This window comes from Gossypium hirsutum, chromosome D07 (assembly GCF_007990345.1).
Source record: "Gossypium hirsutum isolate 1008001.06 chromosome D07, Gossypium_hirsutum_v2.1, whole genome shotgun sequence".
Classification (NCBI taxonomy): Eukaryota; Viridiplantae; Streptophyta; class Magnoliopsida; order Malvales; family Malvaceae; genus Gossypium; species Gossypium hirsutum.
Window position 1 is genome coordinate 47,946,999 of NC_053443.1, and position 12,927 is coordinate 47,959,925.

The 12,927-nt window shown below is 29.8% G+C and overlaps 1 protein-coding gene and 1 long non-coding RNA gene across 5 annotated transcripts; both read right to left on the reverse strand.

The window, feature by feature from the left end:
• Positions 1 to 2,063: 2,063 nt before the first annotated feature.
• On the reverse strand, positions 2,064 to 6,002 carry LOC121219504 (uncharacterized). The gene is made up of 3 exons (XR_005916307.1): positions 5,944 to 6,002; positions 2,526 to 2,599; positions 2,064 to 2,439 (listed from the first exon to the last, which is right to left on the reverse strand). It is a non-coding gene; the product is annotated as an uncharacterized lncRNA (long non-coding RNA).
• A 3,143-nt stretch (positions 6,003 to 9,145) lies between these two features.
• Positions 9,146 to 12,041, reverse strand: LOC107954898 (cytochrome P450 85A-like). 4 transcript variants are annotated; one of them, XM_041096444.1, is made up of 9 exons: positions 11,711 to 12,001; positions 11,137 to 11,461; positions 10,903 to 11,052; positions 10,565 to 10,813; positions 10,380 to 10,466; positions 10,220 to 10,298; positions 9,702 to 9,808; positions 9,483 to 9,607; positions 9,146 to 9,402 (listed from the first exon to the last, which is right to left on the reverse strand). In XM_041096444.1, exons 1-9 carry the CDS (start codon positions 11,899 to 11,901, stop codon positions 9,315 to 9,317), a joined length of 1,401 nt encoding a protein of 466 aa, XP_040952378.1. In that variant the 5' UTR covers positions 11,902 to 12,001; the 3' UTR covers positions 9,146 to 9,314.
• Positions 12,042 to 12,927: the final 886 nt, after the last annotated feature.

Sequence of the window (12,927 nt, forward strand, 5' to 3'; positions counted from 1 at the left end):
CGTTGGGAGTCACTTCGGTCACCGAAATCAGGCTGAGAGAGGGCGCTGGGATCTTTCCCTTTGGCCCTCGGTTCATGAAGGCCCGGCCTTTATTTGATTTTTGAAGCAGGGTTAAAAAACCCATTTCTTCGGTGGCTACGACCACCGTCTGCGGTGGAGCCATGGTGGCCGACATGACGGGGCCGATGGCCGGAACCCCTAGGCCGAAAAGGGGATTCGGGAGAAAAAGGGGAGGTTTTTAATTTTTTTTAAAAGAGGATGGCAGCAAATGAGTTTTTTTTTAAAAAAAATTTGGTTTAAATAGGGATGCAAAACGGCGCTGTTTTGGGCTAGGGTTAATAGGCTTCAAAATAACGCCGTTTAACTCTGACCCGCGCATGACCCGACCCGTTCCAGGAGGATCCGCGTGTTTTTTGCGGAAGGGTAAATTGCGCTTTTAGCCCCTCCGCTTCTTAATGTTTTAGCAATCAGGTTTTTCTTACTTTTTAAATTTACCCCTTTAAATTATTTTCGATTTCAATTTAGCCTAACTGGGATGACGCCATTTTGGAGGGTGAGAGATTATTGCCCATTTAGTCCCTCCTCATTATCAACGCGTTCATTTTGGCCCCTTCTCTTTTATTCATTTGCGATTTGACCCCGAATTTTAGTTTTTGACTTCAATTTAGCCTTTTGTTTGCATTTTTGTTATTTTATTATTAAAACTAATATATTATTATTATTATTACTATTCATATTATTGTTATTATCATTATATCTCCATTTATATTTACTTATGTAAATTTTAAATATATGTGTCTTATTATATTATTATTATAATTATATATATATCTTTTCTTGTTAAAACTTTAGATTATTTGTTATTCCACTATTAATATTAATATTATTATTTACTTATTTATATCTTTTCTTTCATTTTAAACTTTGTTATATATAAATATACATACATAGATTTTTACTTTTATAATTTTATTTATTTTTGTATTGTTATTATTTTTTTATCTTTTATTTATTTATTTATTTATTTATGTGTTCATCATTATTTTTATGAAATGTTTTAGCCCTAGTTGTTTATTATTTCATGTATGATTGTTTTGTCCCTTTCATTTATTTATTTTCATTGATATTGCTCGTATTATTTTTACTCCATCATATTTATTGTTGTTTTGTTATGAGTATCCACAATGCAATTTGTTTTCTCATTTTTATTACGACATCGTGTTTCGTTTTAGTCGATATATCAAAATTTATTTTTCGTATTTTGAGATTTGAAAAATCGTACCCTAACTTACGGGGTTTCGTTTTTCTTGATAAATCCAAATACACAAATCATTTCAAACAAAGTTTTTAAATATTCTTGGGAATTAACAAAAGATCGTGTTCTAACTCACGGGACATGATCTTGTTCCTAAACCCGAGATAATCAAATATCTTTCAAAATGAATAAATTTTTGGCATTTATTCTCGTGTCGAGAATTTGAGACATTGTGTCCTAACTTACTGGATATAATTCTCTTTCTTGATTAATGTAAAATATGTCATTTTCCCGAAAATTTTTAACATTTCAATAAAGGATCGTATTTTAAATCTTTTTAAAGTTTTCAATCTTCGACACTAAGACATTAATTAATCAACTAGGTACCAATTTTGGGGTTACAAGGGTGCTAATCCTTCCTCATACGTAACCGACTCCCGAACCTGTTTTTCTGAATTTTGTGGACCAAAATCGTTGTTTTAATAAAATCAAATCGTTTATTAGAAATAACTACTTTTCGAGGTGATTCGATCACACCTCATCAAAAAAGATTGGTGGCGACTCTCGTTTTCGTTTTCTTTTTCAAAATCCAAGTCGACCCCGTTTGTCAAAAAATGGTGTCAACAACAGTCATTAGCCTAGTGGTGACTACCATTTTTACGTCCTCGGGTGAACAACCCATAATGTTTTCATTAGTGATAAGATAAAATAATTTCTTAATAAATATGTAGTTTATATAATAAATGTTGTTTATTTATTATAAGTTTAAATTAACATATCGCTTGTATAGATGAAATCATGGGCCGAGTTACGTGGGAATACTCGAGTAGTTCGAGGATATAGTAAAAAAGTTTGTGTCAGAGAATTTCAATAACCATTAGAGAATATGAAAGGTGGGACTGAATATAACGTCATCTTCTTGTTGTCAAGCAGGCGACGATAAGAGAGGGGAGCACCTGTTATTCCTTTGTTAACATCGGTCGCAACTTTGCATGTCTCCAATGGCGATTTCTCAAGGAAAGCTTTACATTCTGCAAGCTTTAGCTTGTTATGATTGAGCTCGTTGGGGTACAATGTTGCAAAGTAATATCCCTTTGAATCTACCGGTTTGCTTAAGATGGAGAAAGGTGCTGTTTGATAACCATTTTCATCAACAGCTAGACATGTTATCCTAGCAACACCTCCTGCACTCATATTGTTAAACATATTGTTGTGATAATATAAAAGAAATTTATAGATATATGCAACGTTTGTTAGTTAGGGATTATACCTTTAATTGGGATTGTTTTTGGGGCCTGATTTACATAGAATAAAGCCTTCAATAGCAATGGGGAGTGGCTTTTCCTTCACATGAAACATGGGTGTGTGAAATAGATGTGGTTTTGAACCATATCCATAATCACCAGAAGCAGAAGCAAAATCAACCATAAATGAGCATAGAATCAAAGATATGGGGAAGCAGAAAGTGGTGAGAGCCATTGACATGTGACCAAGGCAAAAAGAACAATCCTAAAGCTTAGGGGTGGGGTGAAGAGCTATTGCAATATTCCCACTTATATAAATACATGCATAGATCATTCCATAATCAATAAAAGAAAAGTTATTGATAACCAAATAATAAAATATATGCATAGATAATGAGCTGCTGGCACGATGGAAATTTTCATTTTTTTTAATAATAAACTTGGTATCAATTAATTCATTGAACTAACACCATAACATTGAAATAACTTTTTCTTAGTGATATTATTTAGGTTGATGGTAGTGGGTTTGGGGGATCAATTCATGATGAAAATTTCACAACCAGCATTATTAGGATTATATAAGGAAAAAAATGGAAATCTTATATCTAGAAATTTAAAACCCAACGGAAAATCCCATCTAAACTGGCAGCAAAAACAAGAGTCTCTCGCTCTCTCTGCCCGATGCTTTGCTTTAGCAGGGGGAAGTCCTGTACCAAAACTGTGGTCGTGATAACTCCAACAAGGCAGACACCAGAGGCGAAAGCTAAACACCGTCGAAGCTGAGTTCGACTGGTTTAAAAAAAGTATTTTTGACTTGAAAAATATATATTTTTAAAAAAGTTATGCTAAATAAACAATTTTTAACTAAAAGGGAGACTTTCCGTACTTTTACTCATAAACTAAAACTTTTAATTACTTTTTTATCTTTCATTTTTTCTCTCATTTTCTATTCACTTTAAATTACAAAAATATCCATATAAAAATTTTAATATTTATATTTGGTATATAAATATTATCTTTTTTGAAACTTTAATCCAAATACATGTAATATTTTAATTTTTTATGTTTTTTATTTATGTTAATATTTAATATGTGTTATATATTCAAATTATATTTTAAAATAAAATTATTAATTAAAAAACATTTCTTAAAATAATAGTTATATTTAAAATATTTAATACTTATATTAAAATATTTAAAATATAGTTTATATATTCTAATTAAATTTTATAAACAAATAATATTAATTACTTTAGAATATTTAAAATTTATATTTCATATATTAAAAAAATTAACAAGTTATAACAAATTATTTTTCTATATTCTTATTAAAATACCATAATATTAACTAATTCGAATATTATTTAAATGTTTATCTATTACTTTATAACGGTATGTCTAAAATGTGTATTTTATTTCTCAAAAGTGCTTTTTGAGAACAATACTAAATACTTAAATATTAAACCAAACTTTTCAAAAGTACTTCTCAAAATTACTTTTCTAAAACATTTTTCAAAAACACTCTCAAAAGCAATGCTAAATTAACCCTAAGAAGTCGGAGGAGTATTTTTGCATCTAGGTTTTATTGGTTTTTAGGGTAAAAGTAAAAGTTTTACATGATTTGGGTTTAATTTTAAGATGAATTCAAAGTTTTTATTCTAGACACCTTAAACTTAGGGTAAACTACCAAAATAATCACTTTTGTTTCATTCAAGTTACATTTTAGTCACTTATGTAACACCTCTTACCCGTATTCGTCGCCGGAATAGGGTGTGAGGCATTACCAGAACACATACACTTGTAAACGTATTTAACCGTATTATAAAATTTAATCCAAATTAAAACTTTCAAATTTTTAACAAGCTTTTATAATTCTTCACAATATATCCTCTAAATATTATATTCATAATAAATAGGGTCTGCGAGACCCGATTTATATTCATGCAATTCACAAGTCTTAACAATTCAATGCTTCATTTCCATTTCATTCAATTCATAATTTCTCATGTTCACAATTCAAATTAATTTCTCAATCCAATATACATTTCAATATCACAATAATTCTTTTAATTCAAATCATATCACTAGCAATAGAAATTTCCATTTACTTCTCATACAATTCAATATCATTAAGTTCAATACTAATACGTATTTACCATTTAACTCAACGTTTATCGATTATGCCATTCATTAACACATTTATGAAATTCTTAATTTTGCAATAAAAACATTGCTTTAGCTTTTAATTTAGCTAAAATCAGATCATCATCAATCTCATAGTAACTATTTGAAATAAAACATTACATCATTTCTAATTCAACATTTATCGATTATGATTGAATATATAACTGATTTATACACAAGTCATTCATACATTTTCCAATTTTTCTCCTCCTCCTCTCCATTCCATATCCTTAATGTATATAACACGCTTAAATAACATTAACTATATTTTCACTATTTACTTATAAGTAAATTCAAATATGTCTATCCGAGTCAGAGTCGCTAAATTATTTATATCTTGAGTTACAAAACTCCAAATTAAGCTCCGTTAATTTTATTTGAAACTAGACTGACATATCTTCTCACCATAAAATTTTCAGAATTTTTGGCTTAGCCAATAAGTACATTTTATTCTTTAAAGTCTCCCCTATTTTACTGCTAGACAGTTTCGACCCTTCTTCACTAAAAATTAATTATCTCCTCGTACGAGATTCGGATGATGTTTTCGTTTATTTCTCTTGAAAATAGACTCATTAAGAATTTTAAATATATAAACTTAAGTCCCTAATTATTTTTCTTCAATTTTTTTATGATTTTCCAAAGTCAGAACAGGGGAACTCGAAATCATTCTGACCTTGTCTCACAAAATTTATTATATATCATAATTTACAATTCTATTACTTACACCGTTTTTTCTATAAGAAACTAGACTCAATAATCATTAATTTCATATTTTATTCATTCTCTAATTCGATTCCCACAATTTTTGGTGATTTTTCAAAGTTAAACTATTGTTACTGTCCAAAACTGTTTTAGTGCAAAATGTTGATTTCCATTTTGCCCCAAATTTCACAGTCCATACAATTCAGTCCTTGCTCAATTAATCCCTCAATTAAGCTAATTTTTCTCAATTACTACTTTACCTAGACATTATAAGTTATTCATAATTATTGAAATTCAGAATTTCCTTATAAAACCCTAACTTGTTTTACTATTAGGTCCCAAACATTCACTTTCTATTTAATTCTTTCAATAAAATCAACATATAAACAATTTAAAGCTCTAATTCAATGCTAAATCATCATATACTTGCAGCACATATTCATAGCAACTTTCAACTTCTTTCATAGAATCAAAAACTAATGAATTCAACAAGTGGGCCTAGTTGTAAAAGTCACAAAAACACAAAAATTTCAAGAAATAATCAAGAATTGAGCTTACTTGCAGTAAAAATATGAAAAACCAGCTTAAGGAAACCCTTCTATGGTGTTTTTTCTGATGAGAATGCAGAAAAATAAAGAGAAATCTAGATAATTCCACTTGGATCCTAGCTTTATTAAGTAATTTTGCAATATTCCAATTTTGCCCTTAATTCTCCTTAATTTCTTGCTGATTTCATGCCTTTGCCGTCCAGCCCAAATAGGCATTGGGTCTATTTTCCTTTTAAGCCCTATTCCTTTTATCATTTAAGCTATTTAATCATTTCCCATAATTTTGCATTTGTTACAATTTAGTCCTTTTTATTCAATTAATTATCAGAACTTTAAAATTTCTTAACAAAACTTTAATACTAACTTTCTAACACTCCATAAATATTTTTAAAAATATTTATGGCTCGGTTTAAAATCTCCGAGGTCTCGATACCTCGTTTTTTCTAATTATTTTAATATTTATTTCTAGTGCACTATTCACTATTTCAAAAATTTTCTTAACTTCACATTTAACTTATACTCACTAAATTAATAATATTTTCTACTCATTTGTTGGATTTAGTGATCACGAATCACCGTTCCTACACCCCTGAAAATTCAGGCCATTCCATTTTTCCTTGTCGGATTTGTGGTCCCAAAACCACTGTTCCGACTAGACCCAAAATTGGGCTGTTACAACTTATGTTTGAAATGTTACATTTTAGTCACTTATGTTATCGCGTTGTAACATTTTAGTTACTGAGCCGTTAATTGTAGTTAACAGTGTAAAGATAAGCTGAAGTTGCACGTTAAATCATCATTTCAAACAAAAATTTTAAGTTAATTTATACAATCGATCTCCATATTTTTTCATTTTAAGTAATTTATTTTTTTTCTTTTATGTTTTTTTAACTTTTTTTTATTTTTTTATTTTCCATTCTCTTCTGTTTCTCCCTCTATTTTCCTCCCTTCTCCATTTCTTTTAATGTAGTTTTTCTATGTTTTTCATTTGTTAAAACTAGTCCCTATACTCTTTTTTTAACAATTTAAATTTTTTTCGAGTGAGGCGAGCTTGTAGACTATTTTTAACAAATGGAAAATATAGAAAAAAAATTACGATAAAAAATGAAAAAGGGAGGAAAGCAGAGGGAGAAGCAAAAAAGAAAGGAAGAAAAAGGAAAGTTAAAAGAACATAAAAGAAAAAAAAATAAATTGTTCAAAATGAGAAAAAATATAAAGATCAATTGTAGGATTTAACCTAAAATTTTTATTTGAAATGATAATTTAACGTGTCACGTTAGTTTACCATTATACTATTAACAGTAATTAATAACTTGGTGATTAAAATGTTATAATACGATAATGTAAATTACTAAAACATAACATTTCAAATATAAGTGACTAAAATATAACTTGAGACAAACAAATGTAATTATTTTAATAGTTTACCTTTAAACTTATAATTATTTTAGAAAGCATGTGCAGGATATGAAAGAGTTGAAAAAGTTGTAAAGATAAATTATTTGGGTTGAAAAATTGGAGATTTTGTCTGAAATGATGGGTTTGGCGGTGAGAATGGAAGAAGCAGTACAGTACAGTGGTTGAAGATGGGTTTCATTTAATTTTTTACTTATATATTTTTAAATATATATTTTAAGGGTAGGCAAGAATTTTTTTTACAATTTTTTTTATAAATTTTAAAATATTTTTTTTGTAATTTTTACTTTTTTTATTTTTTATAAATTTAATATTAAATGCGACAACAGCACAAGCAATAGTGAGGTGTCATGCCACGTCGAGCAAAAATGTTAACAATTAGTTGACCAACAGATTCTGCTAATTTTAGTTTTATTAAAAAAAAGTTGTAACTTTGTAGGTGAGAATGAGAAAAAAAAATTAAGGGATAAATTGAAAAACCCAAAAATGTTAAGGGTGAATTTTACAGTTATATCTTTATAATTATATCATATTTAAAGGATTAAACATAATTTTTCATAAAGGTCAAACTGTATTTACCATGAGTTAACTTGTAAGTTTATTATTTCTAAAAGGATTACTTTAAAAAATTTCATTTTTAGAGAGGCCTTTATTATTCTCCGCGTCGCCTTTGTAACAAAGTTAATATTTTTAAAGACTTTATTATTTTACAAATAAAATCTTTTTCTATTTGAAGTTAAAATACAAATGAAAAATATAACTTTCATATATTTTTTAAATAATAATTACTAATTTTGTTAAAATTTAACATTATTTAAAAATAAAATTAATTTATTTAATAGTAGAAGATGTTATTTAATTTTTGTTCACACATATGTTATCTGTTTGGAAACAAAATGTGTTGAACTTATGATTGAGATTAGAGATGCTCATAGGTCAGGTCGAGTTAGAATTTAGATCTAAACGTGATATTAATATATTCTATACTTGCCCAAGTTTGGTCCCGTCCAGAATATGGGCCTAAAAGTTTGTCCAAACCCGTTTATATTTTTAAAAGGCTAATCCAAGTCCATTTAGACCAGCCTATATGTTTTTTTATTATTATTTTTTAAATATTTATATTATATTATTTTAATATTTTATAATTTTATACATTTTTTGTTTATTGAAATTTTTTATATAGTCATCTTAAATTATTTTAGTATTTACATTAGAGTAGTATTATATATTTAGTATAAATTTATTTTTTTAGTATGTTCTAAATTACATGATATATATAAAAAAACATAATATAAAGTATTATAAACTTTAAAACGGGTCAAGCTCAAGTCTTGAATGTTTAAGTCTGAGCCTAATTCATATTTTAAATAAACCTATTTTTTTTTGCTCAAACCCATTTTTCGGGTCTAATATTTTTATCTAAACCCTTTAAAATTTCAGACAGGCCTTCGGACATGAACAAATAGCCCAACACATGAATAATTGAGATGTTAAGTCCCAACATTGGCTAAATGAGTTGAGCCCATCAATTTCGCCAAGGAAAGAAATGGCAGATTGCTTGCACAGTAACTCTAATAAATATAGTAATGGGTCCAATTTCTCTTTCCATGACATCCTTGAAAGGTAGTCCAATTGAAGGACTTCTAAAAGGTCCCAAACTCAGATCCTTGAAAACTGAAATTTCTCTGCAGCTGTTGGGATTTTTATGACTTCCATACATAAAACATATTTGTATTTCCCAATTTCTCTCACTTTGATTATTAACATGCTGTAATCCTAGTTAGAACAAAGGGAAATAGAGTCACAAAATTCAGAAATTCTTATTCACAGTCTACACTAGAGCCTGAAAACAGGAAAAATCAATCATTTTCTACCCTTGTTAGAACATATTTTTAGTTGTACAAAATACCCACCCCTTCCCTTTTGATTAGTCTATATATCTCTTTATGTACATACATCTGTTAGTCAGTAAGATGAAACTCTAATGTGTAGCCCATTTGGTGCTTCAACTCTTGGAAATTTCATCAATTTTTCTCCCCCAACTTCTTCCCATCTGCACTCACAAATAAAGGGATTTCATTCTCTTTCTTTTAATGGCTTTTAGAATGATTTAATGCTAAATGTTTAAATTACCTGTATCTAGTTACAAAATAGTGAAGGAAAGTAGAAATTTCTGCAATTCCAAGTTCCTTTCCTGGACATTGCCTGGTGCCTCCTCCAAATATCAAGAAATAATTTTGAGATTCCAAGCCCTTAACCTGTATTCATCAATCATTTTAAATTTCATGGAATTTAAAAAAAAAAAGAAAAGAAAAGAAAAAGAAATTGATGGAAAAATTAGGGGTCACTAACCATCCATCTCCATGGATTGAAGGCTAATGGATCTGGATATAGGAATGGATCATAGTTTATTTCTCTTGTATAAACATAAATTCTCCAGCCTTTAGGAATCACATATCCTGAAAGGAAGACGAGCCATTGGTGAAAATTCAATCATTTCACAAATTATAATAAAAAAAATTTAAGAGAATGAATCTTCCAGGGAATTGCCTAGCTGGATTGGTAGGTATGCCATTGTAAATCATGATAGGGTAAGGTCCACCGAAGGAAGATGATCTCACCTCCTTTACATCTTATTTTCCATTCTTTTTATTATTGTTATAAAAAACCTTGGGATTTAAAGTTAATAAAAACTTAAACAATGTAAGTGATTTAAGGGAAACTTTTTATTTATTTATGTTTTTGGGGTTTGAAAAGAGCAGCTAACTGCAAACTAAGCTTCTTGAGGCCATAAAATTGATGTTAGAAAAGTAAGAATCAAAAAGAAATATTTCAATACCACTTTTTGAATATTTTAATGTTGAGCTCACCATTTAGCTCCATATCTTGAGTAGTTTTCCTCAAAACTCCATTAACAATTGTAGCTAATCTTGATGTCTCAAAAATCACCTGCATAGCCCACCAAATCATTGTACCTTTTTCTTTGTAAAGTTTTCTTTTTTTGAATAAAAAAATTTGCAAAGTGCTTACTGCTCTTGTAAATCTCATTGACTTAAGATCATTCCATTCAATTGGTTCATCTGCCCTTTTTCTTTCTCTGATTCCCATATGTTCTTTCTGGAGGGAAAAATAACAGTGAATCAAAACCAGAGACAAAAAAAAAATGAAACAGTGATAGTAAAGAGGTCAAAGTTGGAAGGTAAATGTGAACATACTCTTAGCTCTTCAAGAACTGTTGGATGATCATGGAGATACTTGACAGCCATCATTGATGTAGTGGAAACAGTCTCATAACCAGAATACAAGATTGTGATTATTTGGTCAATGATCTCATCATCACTTAGTTTATGTCGATTATTGTCATCATTTCTCATCAAGTACCCAAGCATGTCCTTGTGGGATTCTTCACTATCTCTTCTCTTTTCTATCAATTGTCCCAATATTTTCAAAATGTTCTGTCTTGCCTGCAACATAAACATGCTACTTGCTTGAGACTGTAAAACATGGAACTGCAATGACAAGACAATGATATATGAGTTGCTTGTCAAATTACCTGAAATCCTCGACGATAATTGGTACCAGGGAGATCAATAGGAAGTGATAAGGTGCCTAAAACCAGTTTAAAGAACTCAGGCATGAATTGTTGAGCTACTGAACTGGATTCAGCACTGGCGATTTGCTTAAGTGATGATAAAAAAGCCATCTGTAAGGAAAGCAGATTAGAAACAGAGGAAAGCATGAAAAGCTTTGAATGCGATATTAACATATACAAATACAAAAAAAAGACCTCTTTGGTCCTGTCTTGGATGTTAATGACTTGGTTGTCCCAATTAGAGAGGAAAGCTCTCATGAATTCATCGATTTTGGGCAAAAGTTGTTGTCTGATCATAGTGGGGCTAATGAGGGCAAGGAGGGCTCCTCTCATTTGCTTATGGGTGGAGCCGTGGACGGCTGCAATATTGCATTTTCCCAAGATATCAAGCATGGACTGTGGGTATCCAGGAACAAGCCCCTTGGCTTCATTCATTAGTATATATCTGTTCAGCTCTGGATCCATGGAAACAACTGTAGGACATCCTAGAATATGGGATTTGAAGAAGCTGCCATACCTGCTTTTGTAATAAACGAAACAAATTATATTAAATTACCTGAATGATTTACTGTTTGGAAGCTACATTTACAAGAAAACCCTCTTGCAACTGTTTTTAAGTGACAACAACCATGAGATGGTGAAATAAAAACATCATTTACTTCCATAAAAGGAAAAAAGAGAAAGCAAAGAGGAAGCTATTTTATCAACCAGCTTTCAAATCGAGGACAGATAAGCAAGAAATAACAAAGATTTGGGGGTTTCAAATCACCTTGCTCTTTGGTTTTTCATGAAGTTAGGGCCTTGTTTGAGAAACTCAGTGGTTTCTCCAAAGACAGGCCAACCCATAGTACCAGGGGGCAGACCTTTCTTCCTGTATCTCATCTCGTTCCATCTCAAAACTGCAGTGCACATACACAGCACCATTACAAACACCCCAAAAATCACCATTAAAACACCCATTGTTTCTCCCAAGAAGCTCTCTAAATGGTTAAAGGGGCTTCTTCCTCCTAACTCTAAACGAGCTCATGGGTATATATATATATAAACGGCCCCTACCTCAATGGTCACAAGTCATTGAAAGATAAAAAGACATAGGCCAAACCATGCAGCTCTAGGAAGGGACCCTACCCTTAAAAGACCTCAAAAGTAATCAGCAGTCCAATAAAAATTATTATATATTCTTTTACTAAGCTAACCCCTCTTAATTAACTAATTATAGATTTGAATCTTAAAACTCTTTCACACTTAACTATGATTTTTTTTAAATAAATTGCAGATTAAGACACGATTCATTCTTCAAGATTTTGAGCATGAATGCTTGTTTGATAGTCAAGGTCAGAGATACCATCATCGATACAGTAACCATATAATTTCTTTAATTTCACAGGTCAAAATAAAAATCTAACAAATATTCAGCTTTGGTTTTATTTTTTTAATTTCTCATTCAGAATAAATCAAATCAACTTTCTGCTCCAATTTTAATATATATAATAAATTTTTTAATGATGAAGAAAGGGTTTTTATAAAGAAATGATTTGGATTTTTATAAAGAAATGATTTGGATATAAGTGGTATGAAAACTAGATAAATGAAAAAAGAAACATAGTTGGGAAGTGTTTGAAGAGGCACATGCAGACCACCCTATTGGACCTAAAATTAAGTTAAAATAAAAATTAAAAAAAAATAATAAAGCACACTTCCAAAGCCCAGTCCTTCACATGTCTGTCAATGAGATCTGCTCATGGAATTACAAAATAACAAAAGAAGATGCATAATACCATATAAAAATGATCACAAATTATGTGTCAAAATTTATGTTATTAACTCTAGAATATTTTAAATATGATACAACAGGTACATGGATTGTTCATCAAGTGAATAGGGGAGCTTTGATTTCATTTCCAACAGCAAGTTTATGGCACTGTATTTCCCAGAAAACTATATTATTGTGATGTTTATCTAATGGACTTTCAATTTGATATTCAT

What these genes read in the sequence shown, in the direction of transcription:
- LOC107954898 (XM_041096444.1), bottom strand. Translation starts at nt 11,901, where the DNA reads ATGGGTGTTTTAATGGTGATTTTTGGGGTGTTTGTAATGGTGCTGTGT. An exon ending in ATTATCGTCGAGGATTTCAG is followed by an intron (nt 10,814 to 10,902) that starts GTAATTTGACAA and finishes TTTATGTTGCAG; the next exon opens with GCAAGACAGAACATTTTGAA. An exon ending in TCAAGATATGGAGCTAAATG is followed by an intron (nt 9,809 to 10,219) that starts GTGAGCTCAACA and finishes TCTTCCTTTCAG; the next exon opens with GATATGTGATTCCTAAAGGC.